The following is a 23167-nucleotide window of genomic DNA, read 5'->3' on the forward strand; positions in this document are numbered from 1 at the left end:
TTTAGTAGTGGTCTAAGCCTCATTTTCTATTTGACCACAGCTAAACATGAAACACAAGTTTCAAGAAGCACAAATACATGCAAATTAACTGACGGCCATGAGATAGACTCCCCACACAACACAGGAGGTGATGGACCAGCTTAAATTTGAGCTAAATTGGAGCCATCAAGCTGTACAGCTTTGAAAACATTTGGTCTTTAAATGCTTGTCACTAAATAATACAAAAAAGAAAAGAAAAAAGTAGATTTGAGCTTCAAATGAGTCTAATTTCACTTCAAAACTGAAAACTGAGACTCTATTAAATGGGATTTATCTTTAAACCTTTAAAATATTTGTTGCAATTCTGATTACATTTGAGTTCCTCTTTTTTATTTTCTTATTGAGAGCTTATTTATCTAGTAGAACCCAAATGTTTGCTTGCACCAACCTTCTTCTTCCAGGCATTTTCAGAGTCCTGGAGTTTGCTGTAGCGGTCAGCCAGCGGCGTCTGGATAAGCTCAGTCGATTTTGGTTTCTTGCTTTTTTTCTCCCTTACATCGTCTTCTCCACTAGAAAGCTCTGCCAGTCTGGGGAAAAAAAGTCATAGATTTTTTTTTATTTAACCAGGTAAGCAATTAAGAAGATGTTCTTATTTACAATAATGACCTGGGAGTGAATAAAACGATGAATGAAAAAACTATTCTTTAAAGGAAGCATGATTAGTGGGAACATCTGAAGGTGTTGTGGTTTACTGAAATAATGTAAGGAATTTATTTTTTTTTAATTGCCAACTTTTGCAGGTCTGTCAAATTGAACAAACTTTTGGAACAATAATAACCATGAACCTCCCCCCTCCATGCATCCTGGCACTCGTTCTGACCTCTGTTTAAGTGACGAGCCCATACTTCCTTCCAGACTGTTTTCCAGCTCGTCCACGTCTTCAGACATGGTAGAGCTCTTTTCCAGGCTCTCATCAGGCGAGGTGCTCCTCATCTCCTCGGAGCTCCGCATCTCCTCGGAGCTCTCTCTGCTGCTGCTGCCGTCCCTCGGCGCTCTGACCCGGCTGAAGCCCCCACCGTCAGGAAGGTCATCGATTAATGATTCATCCTCTTTTTCACTTTCCCCACTGGTCTCCTCTTCCCCCTCTTCTTCTTCTTCCTCCTCTTCCTCCTCCTCCTCGCTCTCCAGTTGACTTAGGCTGATGCGTCTCTGCTGGGACTGCACATGCTCAGATGTGAAATCCTCACTTTGGTCGGACTCCACGCTGGTGGAGCGGCTTTTCTTCAAAATCCCCCTGATGCCTTGAGCTCCAGAGTCTTGGTGCTGCAGTGAGGACAAAGGGGAAGGACTGGGAGGCGGCGAGGCGCCTCTTTCCTGGTCAAGTGGAACATCTCTGTCTGTGATGGAACTGGGAAGCTGCAGAAATCAGATGAATCAGCCAATTTGAAATCACAAAAACACATCATAATTGTGCACGGACTGCATATTTTCATTGTAATCAATAAAGAAATGGAAAAGCAGCAGCACCAGGTTGCTTACAAACCCACCAAAGGGCAAGATGGCATGCTGGTGTAAGTGCAGGAGCAGATTTTGGGGGTTAGCAGAGTGTGAGGGTGGCATGTAGGCTAGGTGCTTTGCTTTAATGAACTCCAGACTGCGACGCCTGTATAAAAAGGTCTAGGCGGTAATAATTTCATCACATGGAGATCGGTAAAGATTACAGTTGCTTTGTGCAAGTGAGGAAGAGTGCGTTTGTATTTGCACTTCAAAATTAGTGAGTTCAAAGTTAAAACACTAAACGGAAGCAGATAAAGAAAAGTCAACAGAGAAGTGGATGTGACCAAATCAACATGGCTCTTCAAGAAGAGCAAAAATCCTTAAAAAAAAAAAAAAAGTTTAAAAATCTACAGATTCATGATTTAGCCAAGGAAACATTTATAACTGTGTCTGTTTCTCTCCTGCTAAAATTTTAGGTTTAATATATAAAAGAAAACTGACCTTTTCTTTGGCAGAGGCTTCAGCTTTTTCGATATCTGTGGAAGTTTCCCCTGCAGAATCCTCCATTGCCTTTTCAACATCTGCAGTAGATAAACTGAAATAAAATCACAGCTGGATTACAGAAATGAAATGATTCCAAAACTACAAAAAAAAGGAAAGACGAAAGCAGTAACCCTCTTTGCTCTCCTAGGAGGAAATTAATACCCACTGGAGATTTTACAGAAATCAGCACTTCTAAAACCAAGGAAGTGTATATTATGTTTATACAAATGTATATGTGTTTCAGAGGTATTATTTGTCCTTTAAAGTGTTAAAGTCATCATCTTTTGATCTATTTTAAAAGACTTCCCCATGGTCTTCTAATGAGGATTATGCTGTTTTTAGCCTAAATTTTAAAAAAAACTGTTGTTTTCTAGGACATAGTTTCTGCAGAGCGGCAGTAGTTCTGCCAGTCGCAAAGCAATACTCAGAAATATAATTTTGAGCTTAATTTTCAAATGAATGTCTTCCATCATCAGAAAAATGCCAAAATAACAAATTAAAAACACGATTTGAAGAAGGAATATTAATATAGAATTTTATTGCATAATGCAACAGCTAAGAATTATCCTTAAGACATGACCATAAAACCAACTAAATATTGAAAAAAAACAAAAAAACAACCTTAGACTAACCAATTAAGATAATTCTAGGTGCAATATGTGCAATAGGGTACAGACCTTGTGTACAAAGTTAAAGAACGTAAGTACACAGTAGCATGTTTACATATTTTTATAGCTTTTACTGCTAGATATCAGTTGGTGAGTAAAAAGCAAAATGTGCTTCAATGTGTCATAAAAGTTATTTTTAGGTCACATTTCTGTCTAAAGTGCAGGTATTTTCCTAATGCTCAGTCTTGCAGTCTTAAAAAAGATATAAATAAAAGGCTAATAATTTTCTATGTTTTTTTAAAAATGTTTTACATTTCTTAAAAAAAAAAAAAAACATCGTTTGTTCAGAAGGAATTTTACTGCAACTACAATGTTTTTAAAACAGGCTGTCCCTGCAGAGTAACATCATGTGGCTTAAGACTAAGATAATAACAAAAATTAATTAAAAAATAAAGCGGAATTTTGATCTGATTACACATCTCTAAGTATTCCACTTAAACCCTGCTCTTCGAGGACCACGCCCTCCCAATCCACAAAACGAGAGGGTTCTCACATTGTGATGTCACAAAGTGAAGAACAGCCCCTTCCAGGACGAGTCAGCGCTGTCAGCACCGCCCCCAGGCTAACACAAACCCCCACTTTCTCTGTGGAGCTAGCGGTGATCGGCAAAAGCTCTTTCATTTTATATGCGCAATATGTACATCCATCCTTCTTCATGAAAAAAAAACTGTTCTTTAGTGTCCCAAAGGTGAAAAGATCATGACAATAATGGCAATAGTTTACTCTAAAAGGCTTGAAAAAGTATGAAATAGGCCCTTTAAGATAGTTTTAGCTGAGTAATAGAAGGCACTTTGTAATATATGCTAGCAGTAAACGGACTGTACATATAAAAGCTTTTTTTATTTACTTATTGACCATTCAATAGTCATTGCATCATGAAACAATTCACATGTGCATCCATAAAGTGCTGTAATGTTTCCATACAACCCTCTAATGGATGGCAGAAAGCCTTTTAGCTCAGAGCCAAAGAACTGAGGCAGTGCCACAGTTTAAAGGAGCTCCTATGTGATTCTGATTATGAATCTTAAGAGTTAGTATTCCTCAGATTCATTATATTCCTCTCTCAATCGACTGTTTCTTCTTGTATGAGCAACACAGCTGACATTTTTAGTATTCAAAATGAGTGTTGCCTTCAAAGTTTTGGTCTTCAGGTCAGAGACCAAATCCAGACAGGAATCGTGACATGAATTTCAAAGAATCTGAACTTAATTATGAAGGTTAATTCAATCCACAAGCAGACATGAAGGACTGGAGGAAATTTAAGCTAATGTAGAAAATCTGCCCCATAAATACACATTTTAGAGTGCTGAATACAGCCTGCACGACTCCCGCTGTTCGTGCCCATGTGTGTGCATGAATTAGGAGATGTGTGCAAGCTCTGCAGGTTTATCTGGTTCAGCTGTTTACAACGTTCAGCAGCATTTCAATTGATCTATAATTATCGGAGTGTTCCATTACTTCAGCCCGGTTTGCAGTTTTTGGGTTTCAGCGATTTCCGAGGTGGATCCTTCTAGTTTAAAGGGTTTGGTGTGGCAGCGTCCAGAAATTTTTAAGCAAATAGGAAACAGTTCGAAACAGCCTGAAGACACCCTGGGTATAGAAAAAACAAATTAGAGTTGCTTACCTAGCAGAAGTTTCCTTTTTGTCCCTGGTAAACAGCTTTAATTCATCATGAAGACACTGGTTTCCATCCTCCGCTTTCTCCCGTTCCTAAAAGTAGAGATGGGTTGGCTTTGGATTACACTTACACTTGAAGGAAATTCTGTTGAAGTCTTCCATGGCTGTAAACAATATGGTGATTAAGGAAGTGAACAAATAGGGCTCCACCCCTTCACTTAGGCAGACTCCTGCAGCGCTCCAGCAGCCCTGCGCAAAGGTCGGTGCTCCAACGTGCAACTGTGAGCCAAAAATAAAATAGCTGGAAAGCAGCTGTGGAATAAAATTCACGAGCATTTAATAGGGGACCCTCCTCTGTGATAGATTGTGCTGCTTTGGTTAGAGATCTCTTGCTGTAAAGTGTATGTTTTCCATATTTGAGGGAAAAACAACCTTCGTTTTATACATTTGGATCACATTGGTAATAATGGTAACGTCATTTCTAACTGCTTAAGTTTTCCTCCTTGGGAATTCATCAATTTTATGTTTTAAAGATAAACTCAGACTCATAAAACCCTTTCTAAGAATTGCATAACTTCAGTTTGACTCAGAAATCTAAGGGATTTTGAAGCAACTTGTTTTTCTCCCAGCAGGATTAAAACGCCTACGACATTTTTTTTTTTTCAAATTCAGAAAGTGTAGTCAGGGAATTCACAGTAAAAACAGCTGTTTCTTCCCAAAAGTTTCCACAATTACATTTCATTCTCTCCCTCTGTGTTGGACAGCAAACATACAATAACGTCACTCCACTCCACTGGCTTTATGGAGAGAAAAAAATGAAGGATAAATGGTAATGTGAAGACAGAGACATGCTGTTCGTCTGTGGAGTTGACAGGCAGATGAGATGCCTTAAAATAACATTAAAAGTCAGGAATAACAGATAGACAAATTGTTCTTTTAGGGAATCCTTTACTTGGATGGCGCAACATGCAACCATCTGGGTTCACTTGCTGGAGCTTGGCACTGCTCCTGGTCTGTAAAAGCCAAACTGAACGGCTATTTACATCAAACATAACGAAACCCAACCACTTCTGAAACTTAAGCAGCCTGGGAAAACCCGGTTTCAAGGTTCATTTTGAAGCTCGCTCAAGAAGACCTCACATCGGACCAGGAACATTCTCAAGTTTTCTGTCCCTGAGCTTATCTTTTAATTTTGAAAAAAATCTTCCCACAACAGTTTTATGACCTCCACCGACTGTGTGAGTTCAAGTCTTAGCTTTGGCCGGGCTTCCATCCACGTACAGGAAAGCTCCGTTCTGCAACCGACGGCTCAATTTGTAAGTAATGGAGCAAATTTTCACGGAAGACTGTTAAAAAAAAAAAAAGGGGAGCACCAGCTGCACTGGAAAAGGCAGCGAGGAATTCAGAGTGAAATGAAAATAATTGCGTGCACATTGTAGAAACCTTGACCAACTGCAGTCTTTGCCAGGAGATCTGGGTGTTCAAGCGTGGAAGAAGATGAAGAAGAGAGTTTACCTTAAAATCCAACTTAGATGTTGCATTCTTCTTGGCAGTCTCCATTGGCTTCTCATCAGCTAAAAGAATATTAATAATTAAAAAAACATAACAGAGAATAAAATAATCAAAACTACCAATAGTGAAACCAAGACATACACATGCTCACTCTGGGGTCAAACCAAGAAGGATAGAAAAATGCAGAAAAAAAAGGTGCATTTGGGTGAGGAAGGAAAATAAAAAAAGAGTTTGTTGGTATGTTCATAACATCATTCATCAACAGTTTGTAAGAAAAAAATGCCCCCAAAAGCAATATATTTTTTGAGAAACTAAGAGTTTTCCATGGAAGGGGAAAAAAAAATATTCTAGTTTGATTTATTTTTCTCAACTCTTCTGCTGCTCAGTCCAGATGATAAAACGTTAAGGATCGCAGCCTCATGACTCCACTCAGACAGCACTCGTAATTTTGAGCTCATTCCAAGACTTTTACATTGACATAATCGCCAACCAAAAGTCAAAACTACAAGAAAAAAAGGTCAAGAGATGGAAAACCCTCCACTTGAGCTAAAAGTTCACTCTGTAAGTATCTGCATCCGTTTTACATGACTGGTCCTTCATGCTGAGAATTTATTTGAAGAACTTTCAACCTAGAAAGAGATTTTTTTCCCAACATAAGACAATTTGCTGTCAGTTAATTGATGTTACACCAGATCATCCCTCGATCGGCTGAATCTTTACAACCACAGAGAGATTACAAAATTATGATTTCCCATTTAAGGGAAAAATCTATGATCTTAATTATTGCGGCTCCAAAAAAAGAAGCAATCGGAAAAAAATGGTGGAAGCAACAACCATGCTCAACCATGACGCTACGTTCACACTGGCATCAAAAAACTCGATCAAGCAGCCACTTCCAGTGAAAAGTCTATTTAAACGTGTTTATATGCGTATTTCGGGCTTCTGTGTACAAAATATCATGTTCAAACATCAGTATGCAAGTTTTTTTCCATCTGTTTTCAGGCGCTACGCACAAACGATGCGACAATTGAACCTGGGTTCAAAGTTAAACTTGTTTAACTTTGACGTAGGGGTGGTGTCCTTTCCAAAACACGGAAGCGACAACTGTTTAAAAATAATCCTTTCAAGAATGCCTGTTGAGCGTCTTCCTGAATGTTCGTCACACGTACGGTATGTACGTAACGTACAACATATGGAAAAAAAGAATGGTTGGGTCTTTATATTTTTCCCCCAGACTAAAATTGCAATTGTGATGTAAAATAATAATGATCAAATTAATATCAGAAAGCCTTTTTTGCTTCATCTTGAGCCACATATCGATGTGTGCAGCTCATAACCCTGCAGTCAGAGACCACACAGAGCAGATCGAGAGCCTCAAAGGACTGAATGAAAATAGAACTGAAGCCAAAAGTCAATAAAGACACACACACAAAAAAACCCTTATCTGATTCATTTTTTTTAAAAGAACTATGGCTGGAGGTCATAAAAAACAAAACAAAGCAAAAAAAAAAAAAAAAAACCTTATCAGGAAAACTAAGCCAAGCTAGTCACCTCATTACTTTAGTTTACTCCTCCTTTACATAGGTGTATTAAAAGACAAAATCAATAAACAATGTAGGTGATCTGACATCAGCAATGTTCTCATTATTCCTTTCAGACTGGGTAATAGACGGCTCTTGAATGAGGAAGCAGCTTGTGGAACAATAGATGATCTAAGAGAGAAAGTGGAGGGTTCGTCTTACCCTCAGGCTCTTGTGTTTCCATCAACCTGGCAGAGAAAAAGAGGCAGACACAAATGAGGTCACATCGTGAAACAAAGAAAGAAATTAAATGCTTTTTTGCAAGTAGAAACAAACAAGTGTGACTATCACATTCACTCATCCATCATCTAAAAACGCGCTATGAAGTGAAAGACTGCAGGATGTGGCTGAGATGCTTGTGCTGGACCTGAAGGTGGGCGGTCATCTCTAAGTAATGGGTGTTAAAAATGGATGTGGACAGCAGCTGCCTGTGGGGTAACAGCCATGATGTAACAGGAGAGACCTTTTAACAAAAAAAGGAGAAACCAAAGTAGACATCTGGGAGGGGGTCAAAGGTCACACTGAAGGGGACAGTGAGTGGAAAGCTTCACTGTCAAAATCAGGGGGCATTTAAGGTCATTTAGAGCAGGCATGTGTTCCCCCGAGGATCACTGGCCTGCATTTTTTCAAGCCGTCTCTGTTCAGAACAAACCTGCCTCTGATGACTGTCAGGATCGGGCTTTTGCAGAGCTTGACGATCACCTGAGTGAGGTGTGCAACATGGAAAACATGCAGGACAGCGTTCCCAAGGGTTGAGAAACACGGATTTAGACTAGTATTGACCACATTCGCCTACTCCACTTTAAATGCTGTGGTTATTTTACACATTACTGGTTGGACTAAATACCTAAATAAAGCCAAACCTCAGAAGTAAAACTAAAAGGTTAAAAACATTCTTGCAGAAAAGTAATTTGTCCCTATCACCATTGCAAAACTTGACAAAAAGGAAAATTTGAATTCACGGGTCGATATTTTATCGCGGTAATTACGTTCTAAAAATAACCTGCAATAGGTGAAAGCTGGGAAGTAGTCATCTTTCTTTTTTATTATTATCTTTTAAGGCTCTAAACCCTCTTAATACAGATGTTACTCATTTATATCAGAAAAATATTTTCACGCTTTTCTCTCGTTCAAAATCTCTTAGCTTGAACCTTCGAAGAAAAACAAGTCTGGTAATATAGACTGAACTCCGCTAGCGATCAAACTTCATTCTAAAAATAAAAAGTTGTATATGGGAAACCCTTATTACTTATTTACAGTTACTTGTTATCTTAAACAACAAGTAATTAGAAGCGGTTTCCTGTTCTCGTAGTTTCCTGTTTGCTCTCTATCCTCCAAAGTTGGCAAAGCCCGTTAAGCAAGAAGCACAAATTGTTGGTTCAGAGATTCAGACTGCAAACACTTTTATGACTAAAAGTCACATTCAAGTTATGTAAAAGAAACTGCAGAAAGTAAACCCACCTTTCCAAGCGTTTTCTTTACTGATACAAAAAGAATACCATCCTTCAACTGGAATTATATCAGTGAAGGAGACCAGGGTGAGACGGATAACAATGACAGTTTTTAATATCTATTTGACGCCAGAGCTCCAATTTCCTTTATGCTATTCGTGAGGCAAACAGTCGTCTCTCTTAAGATAGCTTTAGGAGGGTTTTTATGCACTCAAGTTGAAAATGTAATTTTTGTTTTTCACCACTATGAAGCTACCTACACATCAGCCTCAGGAAACAGGCATTCAAGCGAACTCTTTCAATGTAAATTCTTGAACGCGGGTCACATATGCCCGGTGTGAACGTAGCATGAGGCGCAGGTTTGGAGGTGAAGATGTGTTGACGTTTGGTGAGAGTAAGAGTTTATAGTTGCTGTAAGCCGTTTATTTTTTGCTGAATTAGCCGTTTTAAGATAATTAATTATGTTAGATTATAATAGATTATTATATTCAGTCACCTATGGTGGACCCAACTGTAAATTTGGGACCACCAAAACTGTACTTTTCTTGCAGATCAAACAACTGTTGGGTGTTAGTAACTGGAAAATACCTAGGAATGTTTCCTGTATTTCTCAATGTTAATAAGCAATGTTTCTGCAGAGATCTACAAAAGGTTCTATTGATACAATCTATTCCTAACAAGTATCTTCACATCTCACTTGACTGGGCAACAACCACAAAAACCTGGCTCAGCTGGATGCCTACAAGCCTCAAATTTTTGACGTTATCTCAACTCCGTTCATTAGAACCCGCCCCCCTCCACACGCATCTCCCTGTTTCTAGCTTCTTCAGGAGCAGACTTGTCTAGTTATGTGCCTCCGGCACAATTCTCTGCTTGATTACAGCTCAGGGGGGTTTGAGTGGACACGTTCCTCCCCGTGAATGCATTTGTCAGTAAAGGATGGTTGAAGTCTTTCACCTCGCCCTGACAGTCACGGCTTGTTATCAGGGAACATGGTTAGGTGCTGCTCATGTGGGCCTTTGTTTGAACAACAACAAACCCTTGTAGTCCTATTTATCTGAAAGGACCACGAAGAATTTCCTTAAAAGGTCAAGCCATCTCTCCATCCGTGTTTATGACTGTAACTCTTTAGACTAATCCTGACAAAGGGATAACACAAGGATTTTTTCATTTCATGTGTCCTGTAGAGCAATGGTCCCCAACCTATTTCAGGCCGTGGAGCGGTTAAAGTCAGACAATATTTTCACAGACTGGCTGAAGTAAGCATCCAATTTTTTTATGCCCTCAGGTTCCCTTTTAGAGGGTAACGTTTATCTTCATCCTCTGTAAAAATCTGCAGCTGGTTTAAAATGTATTTGTACATTACCTGTTGTGTATGAAGCCTTAAAATGTCATATAGATCCCCCCTAAACAATGACGGCCAAAATGGAGGTTAAAGGGCCTATATCATGATTTTTCTTAAGCCCTTCAGAGTAAACTATATCCATATTAATGATAATATATTACAGTTAGCACACTTAAGAACAATATTTTTATGAAATACAAGTTATATTTCCAGCTTGTTTTTTCTACCCCGAAGTAAAACGACGCGATCTCTGAGGCACCGCCCTTTTGCTCCGTGTGGGGGCCGCCCATTTTATGATGTCAACCTAGGTCTGCATTTCGCCCACGAAAACAAACATCCGAATTTTTGCAGAGATGGATGTGCATATAAAAGGAAAGCTTTTGCCGATAACCTCTAAACTCCACGGAGAAAGTGGGTGGATGTGTGTGTAAGCCTGGGGGTGGTGCCGGCAGTGCAGACTCCTCCTGGAAGGGGCTGTTCTTCACTGTGTGACATCACAATGTGAGAGTCCGCTTGTTTTCATGGATTGGGAGGTTTTTAGAGAAGTTCTCAGAAATGTGAATAGATAAAAAAATACTGCTTTGAGGTTGCTTTTTGTCAGAATGAACATTATAGTACATATATAATACATTTAAAAGCTCAAAAAGTTGATTTTGCATGATATAGGCCCTTCGAAAAAACAAACAAATAAATAAATAAAAATTAAAGAAAAAGAATCAGACCCCAGTTTTGGCTTCGTTCGACTTTTAAGGTGGAATGGACAAACAAAAAAAGAAAAACAGTCACTAAAATTATTTTTTTCTAAATACAATTATAAAAGTGAATCTACTGTTTGATCAACTTTATTAGCAGCATCCTCGTAACATTAGACAGCCGGTTGCTTAATATTAGTTGGACGAACTACTGTCCAAATAAATCAAAAAGGTTTTTATTCCATTTCCTCTCTACCTCTCACATTCGACTTTTTCTTGATGTATGTCAAGTCGCACGGTCACGTTGTTGTTGTTGCTAGCCAGTGGGTTTTAATTTATTCAGCGCAGCCACATTAAGAAAGGAGCTGTTGTGTTTTCGACACGTGACCGTGCGACTTGACATACATCAAGAAGAGGTCGAATCCAGTTTTCCAAAAATAGCATGTTCTTCAGAGTTTATGAAGGAAACAAACATTTAGGTCATCTTTTTTTTCCCCCAGTACCTATTCCTTGGGGGTTCGGGACTACTGCTTTTCTGTGAATCAGCTTTCACTGGAGTGACCCAAGTTGATGATGTTTAGTTTCGTACCATTACTTGAAGGATATAAAGTGTTTCAAACCAGTGAGAATGTATACAAAACTCACCTCAAATGAGAAGAAAGTTTTGTGGATGAACCAGACTCCATATTGTAAGAAGAAGCAGAGATTATTTCCCGAACAGGTACATCACCAGCATCCCCCACAGTTTCTGATTCTTTATTCCTGCGGCTCCTTACGATACATTCTTTCTCTGGTCCGTCTTGGTTTTTGTTGTTCTCTTTGGCTGCTGAAGACACTGCTTCAGTTGGCTCCTGGATCTTTTTGTCCCTTCGGACATATTTGGAGGTGAATTCGTCTGTGTTGCCATAGCGCTCAGCCAGCTCCCTTTTTCGATCCGCCTTGTAGCGAGCGATTCGCTCAGCTTTGGTTTCTGCAGAGTTCTGCAAACTTTCTACTCCATCCATTCTGCAGACCAGCTGTGTTCAAGTGAAAGAGCCCAGAGGGATTTCTACAACTGATATGGTCTCCACGCCGTTTTTGTTGATTGCTGATGGCTGCACGTCACATCAAAAGCATCGCAGGGCTGCAAATAAAAAGAAACATCATGACTACATCATTGCACAACAGTTTCTTATGAGTGACTCATAGAAAAACAAACTTTTTTTCCCCGTAACTTTTAAGGAAATCTGGCCAATCTTTTAATCTCAACACTTGTGTAAAAATGAAGTCAGCCAACTCAAAAACAGCTGACCTCAGCAGAAAAACTCTTAATTGAACAATGAAAAAGAAAGCATATAAAGAAATTGCAAAAAAACAAAAAAAAAAAACATTATGGGACTTTTTAATTAATTTTAGACTCAGAAGTTTTTTGTATGGTGCAAATCCTTACAGAAAGTTGTTATAAGGTCTCTTAACAATTGAAAGTTGTTCCATTGACGCTTTGATTCTTTGACTAAAACAGCAATCTCCTGTTTCTTTTCCAATTCCACTGAGTTCAACTCAGAAAGCAGAAAGATTTGAAGCAGAGCTGAGGTCGATTTTACCCTCTAAGCTTTGAGCGCACAAAAGCACAAACGACTTGGATGAAAGAAAAACTGCACTCACTTAAATGCATCCGACAACACCAATCATCATCATTTTCTGACCACTTCACACATTGAAAACTGGGGCTTTTCCACAGACATTTCTCACCTCAAAAGTATGCTTATGGTCCTTAAAAAAAGCCAAGGAAAGTACTTTTTTCCCCCCTCCCTTTTAACGCGTAGTTCTTTGGAATCATGCAATTAAAGAGCACATAAGTACGGTACTAATCCACAGGGAATAGTGGAACACATAAAAAAACCCCCCCACAAATTCTGGATAGTTTGGCTGTTTCCAAATTCACTTCTCTCTTAGTGCACTATATAGAGCATTTGACGTTTTGGGGGGCTGAATCTACAATTCCCAAATCCAGTGCACTGGAAATCTGCGAAAAACTAGTGTGCATCGATACTCACTAGAGTATTCACTGGTGAATGTAGACCACAATGCCTTGCGTTTGAACAAGTACTATTTCAAAAAAAATGTAAGTAAATATATTTTTAAGAAATTATCTACGTTTTCATTGTCAAAACGCAGTGGATACATAAATGGTCTTCGATAAATATTCATATTTATTCATTATTTACTTTGGCAAATGGGTGATGTCATATTTAACGTAAAAAATAAAAGTTGATTGAATGAACATTATTTTAATAACCTCCAAGACAAAATTAATTGGAAATGAGCCGTCATGGTTTGGAGTTTGATGCGTCTTGTTTTTCGTTTTAGTTCTTGTTCTGTCTTGTTTGGTTCTGTTTCCTGTTTTATTTTGAAAGGTTTCCTGTCTTGTCTTGTTTCTTGAGTTTTACTTCCTTTGGTCCCCATCTGCCCTAATCGTTTTCACCTGTGTCTTGTCTGCCCTGCCTGTATTCAAGTCTTGTCTCTGCCTTCCTCCTGTGTTGGTCCATTAGCCTTTGTCTCGGTGTTCACGTCTTCATGCCATGTTCCTTGTTTCATGCCACGCCACAGTGAGTTTTGTTTTTGCTTTTGTCATCCTGCTCTGCAGCGCCTTTTGTTTGTTGGACATTAAACCCTCTAGTCCTGAACCCGTTGGCCTCCCGTCTCTGCGTCTGGGTCCTACCGGCTCTCGAGCCTTTCCCTGCACCGTGACATGAGCATGTCCGAGCTGAAGGAAAGGCCGTGTCACACAGCCACTACGTACATTTTGTGCATTTTCCACGTATGAAATTTTGGTCTTTTTTTGCATTCGTCTTTTGTCGATGTGCGGAGATAACCGTCGAGGGTTTCTTTACATGAATTTGGTTTTAAGGTGGTCAAATGTGTTAAGATTTACGTAATTTATACGTCAGTTTTATGCAAAACTTACGCAAGTGTGCCTGACTTTTGCTAGATTCATACACTAATGTGTGGATTTCCATGACCGTTCCACACATGTCTAACAGACTTTTTACGCATGTACCACTGATGTAGACTTCTACCTTAACAAAGCAGTAGTGTATCTGCTGCTCTATAAATTCAGACAAGCCCTGCTCTCTTGGCTCAACCTAAAAGAAAGCACAGCTTTGATGTCACAAAACCTAATATTGCAAATGTCTGCATTTGAGTGGCGAAGTGTGTGAACGTCCATTCTTTGATTATTAAAACCATGTTTACTGACACACTGAAGGGCCAGAGTCCTCAGTTTGAGAAAACACTTCGGATCAGAGGTTCACAGGTTTGGTTCCTGTTTTTGTGTCCTTAGGCAAGACATTTAACCTCATGACACTCTTAGGTGTTACACGTTGGTGCCATAAAGTGTGTAAATGTGTGTGCATGCATGGAACAATAGGACTGTGACTGGAAAGTGCTTTGGGCCTGTGCTATAAGTACACATAATTTACCGTTTTATGTAACAAAACAATTATTTTTAACTGAAAAGTTACTATGCTATTATTTTTCTGCCTTTGACAAACACAAAAAAACAGATGTTTTATTTTGAAATAAAAAGCCCCTAACATGCATGGGCTTTTCAGTGTAAACTATTGAAACTGAATAATACAAAAGCCATAATGTCCCACACTTGCTGGCACAATCTTTTCTATTAGGGAGTCTAAGGTTTTAGAGTCCAATGGCCATAAAAATAAAAACATTGTTGCACTTTAAGATGTACTTTAATTTGAAATGAAACAAAAATGCTTTAAAATATTTATAATAAAATGTTAACAGTTGCACTTGATCCAGGGCAACACCATTCGGGGAAGCAAAAAGGACGCTTGGATGCTGATTCAGGACTATGGACACCCTTACATAATCATCAGGGTCTTTACCTATAAAAGGAGCGCTGCAGTGTAGTTAGACACGTCCATGTGGACCCATCAAGGGTACCTTGTTTGGAAGCTGTCACTGTTTTGTTAAGCAACAAGGGGAGGCTGAAAGCACAGTGTTGAGTCATTTGATAAATATTAGCAGCAAATATGAAGGCTTATCTTTACTAGATGGTGCTCACCTCCAAAACCCCCACAGTGTCCCTCTCTACTGACTGTTATTTATGACGGGTATAACTGGTTGGAGATAGCAATGAAAGATGAATTGTCCCCCCCCCCTGGTTTTGAAAGGAAAACTACCACCTGCATCTGATCAGAGATGGTGTACGTGCGGGTTCAGCTGGATTGTTCCTCAGCTTTACGCTAAATCACAAAGGTCACATTGACAAAACATCTTAGAACTTCAGTCTTATCGCTTTTGCTATGTGTTGTTGTTTAAGTTACAGTCAGTTCAAATGGGTGCATTTATTTCATACCAAAGTATCAGTTTACAATGATGGGATTTAACTAAAAGCTGGTTTTATTCCTCTTTTGCTCTTCTATGAGCCATTACAGGATACAAGAGGAAGATCTGGTTAAATATGTCACTTCCTGACCGTGCCCAATGTTTTTAATAAAAACAAATTACAGTGGAAGTTACTGACAAACGTTCAAAAGAGTAAGAAATTATTATAATTGTGTTAACAGTTTTGAATGACTAGTTAATTCTTCTAACAATAATGTCCTGTTCATAGTTTTGAATATCTAGTTCTTGCCAAAGATTAGTAATGTGCTTATGCACACGTTGCCCAATAAGAATTCTGAACTTGCGACATGGATGAAAAAAAACAACTCCCTCAAAAACATGCAACACAACACAGAAGTTACAGTCATGACAGTTTGAGGATGAGGTTTGGGGTTAAAATGTTTGTTTGAAAGCCTTTATGAGAAGAATGTCCTTTTTGTTTGCAGCATTCCTGCAGATTTTCTACAGTCAAATTCAATTACACAAGTACTATTTTGACTTTGTCTGAAAGGAAAACCACACTCGTTTGGTTAAAAATGAATCTGACAGATACTTTAACAACTGCAAAAACGACTTCACCTTGTGAATGGAATAAATAAAAAAGTCTGCTTTTCAATCAAGCGGAAGCTTGGTGGAATTTTAGTCATTTGCTGTTGACAACAGTTGTATTGTTGGGTATGAGATGTATAAAAAGTATGAATAATCTTCACAGGAAATGCATGATGGGAGAAAAGGACATCTTGTTGTGAATTTGTCTTAATTTATGCATCCATCACGCCATGCAAAAAAATGGTTTGCTTTATAGTAGATGAGATGTCTGTGAGACAAAAAGAAGAATGAAGAATAGTCTTGGATTTCTTAACTGGGAGGAAAAATGGTTATTCAGACCAATACTGACAAAAAGATCTTCTTGGAACCATCAGGTATTATGTATTTGGAACACGACGGGGGGTGTTAATATGTCCAGCTCCTATATACAGTCAGTCAGTGAGTGCTGCAAACAACTGGATTTCAAGAAAAAGGGTCAAAACGGCACCTCAATGCGATGACCCAACTGACTATATATTATCAGAAATCACATTTCCAAATAAACTGTGATGCCGCTGATACCCGTACTTGCAAGCGGTATAGTATCTAAACGACAAAAATGGCGTGCATCTTTATGCATGATGCCCCACTCTGATCTACCTGAACAGAAGTCCCTGAAGTTTATTACGATAATACCAGTTTAACTGCCCCAAATCAAATACTGGCTTAAAACTAATTTGTTGAGCGGGGGGTGGGGGGTGGGGCTGATGTGTCCCACTTCTCTATAGCTCAACCTCAAACAAACAGGCCCCCACATAATGAGTGGCGAGCATGTTTCTGATTAAAAAGCACTAAAGGAGGTTTAAGCGTGCGGCCTCTAACCGACGGCAGAGCGAAGTTTTAATCGTTGGGCTTACAACACTTCATCCTTCAGGAGAAAAAAAAAAAAAAGCAGTGTCTGCACTAATGGACGACTTCAAAGGATGATCCAACATGACACAGGCGGCCCACTCGCATGACTCAACTCTTCAAGCTGATAGGGCAGGAGGAAAAGTAGGGGTGGCAGGGACTCAGCAACAGAGGAAGGCTAAGAGTGGAAGTGCAGGCTGAAAAGGAAAGGATAGCAAGGGGTCGGAGGAAAAACATGGTACTTCCTGCAAATTGTTCTGCAGAGGTCAGAGAAAAAGAAAGTGAGATGGGAAACAAAAAGCAGGGCTTTGTGGGGGTGGATGTGATGGCTTTGTAGGGCAAGCGGTTCCAGGGTGTGAAGCAGCTCTGCTCTGGTTTTATGGAGGAAAGAAGCAAGTTGCTGCCAAGGAAAAAGAAAGAAAGAAAAGGAGGTGGGTGGGGGGCATAAACTGGGCTCTAGTCTAATCCCTCTCCCTCCCCTCTCTTCCCTTTCTATCTCGCAGACACAAACTCCCTTAAATCCCTTTTACCAGAAACCCTGTTGACTGTGGCCACTCACCCAAAGGCAGCTGACATAACCATAACACGCTTGGGGTATTCATGTCTGCTTTTTGCTCTACTGGAACTGTTTATAAAGCTTTGAATTAACTGGGATCCCTCTTCTGCCCAGAGAAAAGAAAAAAAAAAGCTATAAAAAAGGTAAACACAGGAGAGCACACGTGTTTTCCTATTTATACAAACCTGCTCTTTGCTGGTTTTCCGGCTTACCAGTTTCTGGATTCAAAGGAAACATTAAATGTACAGGAAACTCCCCAAAAAAACCCTACAACACACTGTTGTCAACACTGATTTATGCAGGCGTGAGTGCTCACTGTGTGCAGCAAAGCAGCAGTCAGAGGCATTGAGATAGAAGGAGTTTATGGATCCAAGTCCAGCCCATTTGCAGAAAACCTCAGCCAACATTAGTGCTTGCACAGCTCCGGATGAAGTCTACCAGACCAACCAGTATTAGGAACTTTCCTGCTTTAACAACAAAAAAGTATGTTTCCATTTAAAACTGTCATTTCCTTTCCATTTTGAACTGATGCAGCTGTTTTTTTTTAAAATTATACAGGAATTGAATCAATGACTAACTGAAAGTGTAGCCACCTGTACATGGTACAAAACCAGTAACCCAAGAGCTGCTGCAGTTTGCCAATCAAACACGTGGTTACAGTATATTAGATGGGTTTACAGATCTTTATATAGGAGCCACATGAAGGCAGAGACACCATACATTTGATATTTTGATGTTAGAAAAATCCTACAAGCCCAGCGTTGTTTTAGTGTTGTAGAAGATACAGCTAATGCACATTACTTTATGTGAACCGTGATCTTCGTTGACCTGTTCAGGATGTGCTCGACCTTTGGCCAATAATAGATTGATTCCGCAGGTTCAGAGGATAGCTAGATGTCATAATTGTTGCAAAAACACAAAACAAAATAAAGGAGTTAGCCGGTCAATATTGCTCACTAATGTTGCATTTTGCGAGTTTACCTCATATAGTGCAGCCCTAAAATATGTTATAAAATACAGCAGATAATTGCTACACTAAGTTGAACAGAGTAAGCTAAACTGGGCCTACCTGCCCTTAGACCCTCCTTCTCGGTAACAAGACCGGTTACTCCAAAGCTACGTTCACACTACCTCAGCAACATGCATTCAAGCGCTAACTTCCAATGGAAAGTCTATGTAAACGTACATAAACGTGTGTTTCAGGGTTTTGCGTTCAAAACTCTTGCTTTTAGGCATAGCTACACAAGTTTTTCAGACCATTTTGGGCTGCAAGTACAAAACGTGGGGCCATTGAATGCGTGTTCCTAGTTAAACTAGGAGGAACTTTGACTACGAAAGGACTCGGATTTGGTAGTTAGTAAGGATAGCATGCTTTTTAATTCACAGAAGTAACTTTTTCTTTCCTTTTCATTCCTGAACACACTTACAAGGAACACCAAGTGTATGTTTTTTTTACAACACCAACATTCGCTTATTAATGGTCTATTTATCTCAAACTCGTTTGATACCTATCTCCAGCTTCAGACTGGATGGATCCCTTTGTTGCTACTTGCGTGTTTTTTTGTTGTTGTTACACTTCAAATGATCACATAGCCTGGGGCTTTCCAAAGACTGGTCATGGATTACAACGTATAGTCGTACCGTAAAGTACTCTTGTCACATTACACGCTTAAAACACGATCATACTTATAGTGGGTGCCAAGGCACGACTCTGCAAGCAGATCAAGCGTTCTGTAACTAAGAACGGAGCAATGGCCATCAACAAACTGTGGCTTGAGGTCAAACGTACATGATCAAAGTACAAAAAGCATGTTGTGAAGACACACTAGAACTAATTGAGTCTCTGTGTTAGTCTTTGTTTTTGACACAAATTATTGGTACATGTCTGTTATCAATGCACCAGCATTAGCCGTTTTAAAAATTCCCAATTCCTGATCATTTTTCTCCTCAAAATTCACTTCAGAATATCTACAAAGCTGTCATCTCCAGGAGACTAGTAGAACATTTTACCAGTCCATCTTATAAACACCTTTCATTCCCACATTGACTCCTCATAAATACAGAATGGAGAGACCAGAGATAGAGGAGGGCCAAACAAGGAGGGGTGAAATCAGCAGGGTGGAATGTCTCATCCACAGGATCCTGCTGGTGGGGTTTTTCCCTCTTAGCTCTCCGGTGTCCACTGTGGAGAGCAGACACCATCTGGCCATCTGGAATGCAACGGAGCAGGGGGTTGGAGGAGTTATGGGGTCTGCTGTCCTGCAGGGGGATGGGTGATGGCTGAGATGGAGCATTAACAGCGACCCATGTAATGACAGCCACAAAACAGAAAATAATTTACTTCAAATCCAAGAAAATAAAAACTACTGTTTGCCAAAAACTTGCTTTGGGATTGGGTGAAATGTTTGTTCCATGAAATTTACAATAAATCTATCGTGTTTCAATGAAAGGCTATTGAATCACATTAAAGATAAAAGTTAAAGTATTATTTAAACTTTGCCTGAAGTATCATCTGCTTCAGATAAAAACAAAATTGCATTGCATCCTTGATCCAATTTGCTTGAAAAGAAAGTGATGTAGTCTTTTACAATCACCACATATACCAATTATAGATCCAGCTGTACATGTTTTATTTACATATATTTCATGGAAACATAAGAATCTTTCATAGCTATAGAGGCAGTAAAACCCTAATGGAAAGAAGTAGAAAGCGTTTTTTTCCATAAACATAATTCCCATTAAAAACCTTGCTATGACGTAAAATTCTGCCTAAATACAGAGCTAAAAGTTAAACACAGCCTCAATAAAACTAGAATGTACAGCATTTGTGCATAACAAACCAAGGACCAGCTGTCTACACGCCCTGCAAAGCCGTTCAAAGTTTCCACACAGAGGAGTATGTGGCGCTGCAGACCAAATCCACTTCGAGTTATGGTGCAGAGGCTGGACGTGGTTCACTGCAAACGCCAACTCAGTTTATAAATATGTCCCAATAGGAGATAAGCTGGAGAGTAACCCTCACACAGGTCGCTTTGGAGTTCCTATCGCGCTCGCAGTCACATCCCGCCTGCTTTTTCTAAATATTTATTCTTCAGAACTTCTTGGCTGTGGAGTTGCTATAAAGCTCCAAAAGGAGTCAAGTAGGTGAAACTTGCGTTTGACTTGTTGCAGCCAATTTATCTCAATGCTTGTTACTTCATTATTATGCAATACAGGAAAGAATGGCATGTTAAAGCCCCAATCAGGACTATTTTCCTTTTGCCTTAGTCACACACACGAATGGGTGCTCCAGGCTTTTGGGTTGTCCAGGCCCATAGAGGGTTGTAGACAGGTGGGGCTACATCTTAAAAGGAGAGTAGGTGTGTCTTGCAGTTTCCTTGAGACTCATGCAAACACCTTAAGACAGGGGTGTCAGAATCAAGGCCTAGAGGGCCAGAGTCCAACATGTTTTCCAACCAACCTGCCGTTGAAACTCCTTATTGGCTAAACACACCTGATCCAAGTAATTAGCAGCAGATAAGGCAAGGTTTCTGGAAAACCAGCCGGAGGGCAGCCCTCGAGGCCTGGAGTTTGAAACCCCTGACTTAAGGAATGTCCTGAAAATGGAAAGTACAATTGTTGCGACTGTGATAAGTGTATCGTGAAGTATTCAGTGTCCTTGGGCAAGACACTGGACCCCACCTCGCCGCTGGTGGTAGGTTGGCACCAGTGTTTGGCAGCAGAGCCTCCACCAGTGTGTGAATGTGTGTGTGTGAATGTGTGTGTGCATGGATGAATGGGACTGTGACTTTAAAGCGCTTTGGGCCTTGTAGGTAGAAAAGCGCTATACAAGTATACGCCATTTTTAAATTTTTATTTATGAGGCTAATTCAAGTTTTACACACACTTATGACACACAAGTGATGCCGTCATACGGTTCTCTTATGCCACATCCAGTCATTAATAAGGTATAGACAGTGGCTCCTTACTCACCTTATACACGGGGTATGGACTGAGGAGGGTTGAAAAATGTGGCTAACCCATTGACTGTATACGATAACTGGATGGATTGCGTGTGACGTCAACCATAGAAGATGGAGTCAATTCAGTCACCATTTTTATGTTCGTCGCGAGACGTCCTGAGTAAGCCGTGATTGGTCCGTGTTGGTCTGGGTCTACATTTCTGTGCCAACCCTTCTTTCCAATCAGCTTGTTAGAAGGCCACATCCCTTCCACTGAAAGTCGTCTCAGAGGAATCTTTCAAACGCTTTGAACGTTCGACGCAAGGCCACCTACTCTCATTGAGGCATCTGATTGGTCAGTTTATATCTTGATTAACTTACACTACAGCAAAAATATCATAAGGAAAATTTAGGATTAGCAAGAACATATTGACAAATGGTACCAAAGAGCAAGAATGATTAATGTGACTAATATAATGACTGTGTAATAGTTGTTTATTTCTCTATAGAAGTCTGTGAGAGTTTGGCTTTTTGGGACCAGCGGGTACTTTCAATTTGGAACGCAAGCGGAAGAAAGAGTTGCTCGGTCTAGTTCTCATTAAGGGTCTAGCCCACTTCCCCCTTACATGTTGTATAAGTGTTTACTACGTCCTCTCGTCTGCAGCACGCCCGTCAAAAAAATGTGCATGATCTATGGCCTCACGAGCGGTCTACAACCTTGATATTTCGTGGACCTCCTGCATGTCCAGTACAGAGTCACTCATTTTACGGCCAAAAGAAAACCTGTATCTACCCCTTGTGGCTAAGGCATAATATGTTATGCTTATACTTATTTCAGCATTTGTAGCATAAATCAAACACATACATTTTTACAGTGTGTAAAACTGTCAAATTTACTAGCAAACCAATGCTGAAGAGCAAAAATGCTGGATCTACAGATGTCCTTTAGTTTTCAAAAAGTTGCCTAAAAAATTCAAGCTTGTAGCAGAATCGTTACATCAACCGTGATTGAGTTGAAGCTCTTGACTTTTACTGGATCCTCTACGCTGAACTGAAAGGTTTGACTCCTCTTGCGTCAAGTGGGAGACACCAATATAATAATAATTAATTAATAATAATAATAATAATTAATACTTTATTTATCCCACAATGGGGAAATTCTTCTCTGCATTTGACCCATCCCATGGGGGAGCGGTGAGCTGCAGCCTAACCATGTTTGGGAGGCAGTAGCATTAAGGGCCTTGCCTAAGGGGCCTCACTGGTTGATGTTCATTGCTCGCCATTGATATGGTAATTGTCTACGTACCATTGTTTATCCCCCTCCGGGAAATGAACCCTGGATTCCTGCATGGTAGCCTCTCACCTTACCAACCGAGCTACCCAGCAGCCAATACACATCTTGCACCTAAATAAGATCCCACTACTAACTTCTTGGAGCTGATCCATTTAGAATAAACTGATTTAAAATGTAAATTTCTATTCTCGGAAACGGTTTGTGGTTAAAAAAAAGAAAAAAAAAAGTCTTCAAACAGCACTTTGAAAACCTTTCAAAACTTTACCATGAGGGTCCAAGGGAAATTTCCTGAAAAAAAAAAAAAAAGCATAAAAAAAAAATCAGGTAGAATGAACTTCGTCCAGGAGAGGGGAAATACGTTCCAGTGCAGAATCAAACATGTTTGTGCAGCTCTTTCTCAAGACCCAATCCACCTCCTTCTAAAGGAACTTTACAAGTAGAAACCACAACCATACAAGGACAATGAGACCCTTCTACCACAGATTTATTACGGTAGCTAAAACTATATCATCTCTGCTAAAAAACAAAAACAAAAAAAAAAAACAATGAAGTTTTCTGTTTTGGGTTTGGATTCCTTACATAGTCCAAGAAAAGGCAGTGAAAGAACAGAATAATTTGGGCGGGACCACTTCCTGCACGGAGCTCTTTGGCTCCAGCTACTTTCTT

At 39.7% G+C, this 23167-nt stretch overlaps 1 protein-coding gene across 1 annotated transcript in view; it reads right to left on the reverse strand.

Annotated features, from left to right (window-relative positions):
• Window positions 1-23167, reverse strand: part of svild (supervillin d) — a 38538-nt gene that overhangs the window by 14367 nt on the left and 1004 nt on the right. The window contains exons 2-8 of the mRNA XM_020712239.1: window positions 11530-12007; window positions 7559-7584; window positions 5820-5878; window positions 4312-4397; window positions 1978-2071; window positions 860-1395; window positions 428-566 (exon numbers count right to left, since the gene is read on the reverse strand). Of these exons, the coding sequence (XP_020567898.1) occupies window positions 428-566; window positions 860-1395; window positions 1978-2071; window positions 4312-4397; window positions 5820-5878; window positions 7559-7584; window positions 11530-11888 (1299 nt within the window). The 5' untranslated portion in view covers window positions 11889-12007. The remainder of the gene's footprint in view (window positions 1-427; window positions 567-859; window positions 1396-1977; window positions 2072-4311; window positions 4398-5819; window positions 5879-7558; window positions 7585-11529; window positions 12008-23167) is intronic.

The sequence above is a fragment of the Oryzias latipes genome, chromosome 19 (assembly GCF_053564925.1).
Source record: "Oryzias latipes strain Hd-rR chromosome 19, Olatipes_Hd-rR_3.1".
Taxonomy (NCBI): domain Eukaryota; kingdom Metazoa; phylum Chordata; class Actinopteri; order Beloniformes; family Adrianichthyidae; genus Oryzias; species Oryzias latipes.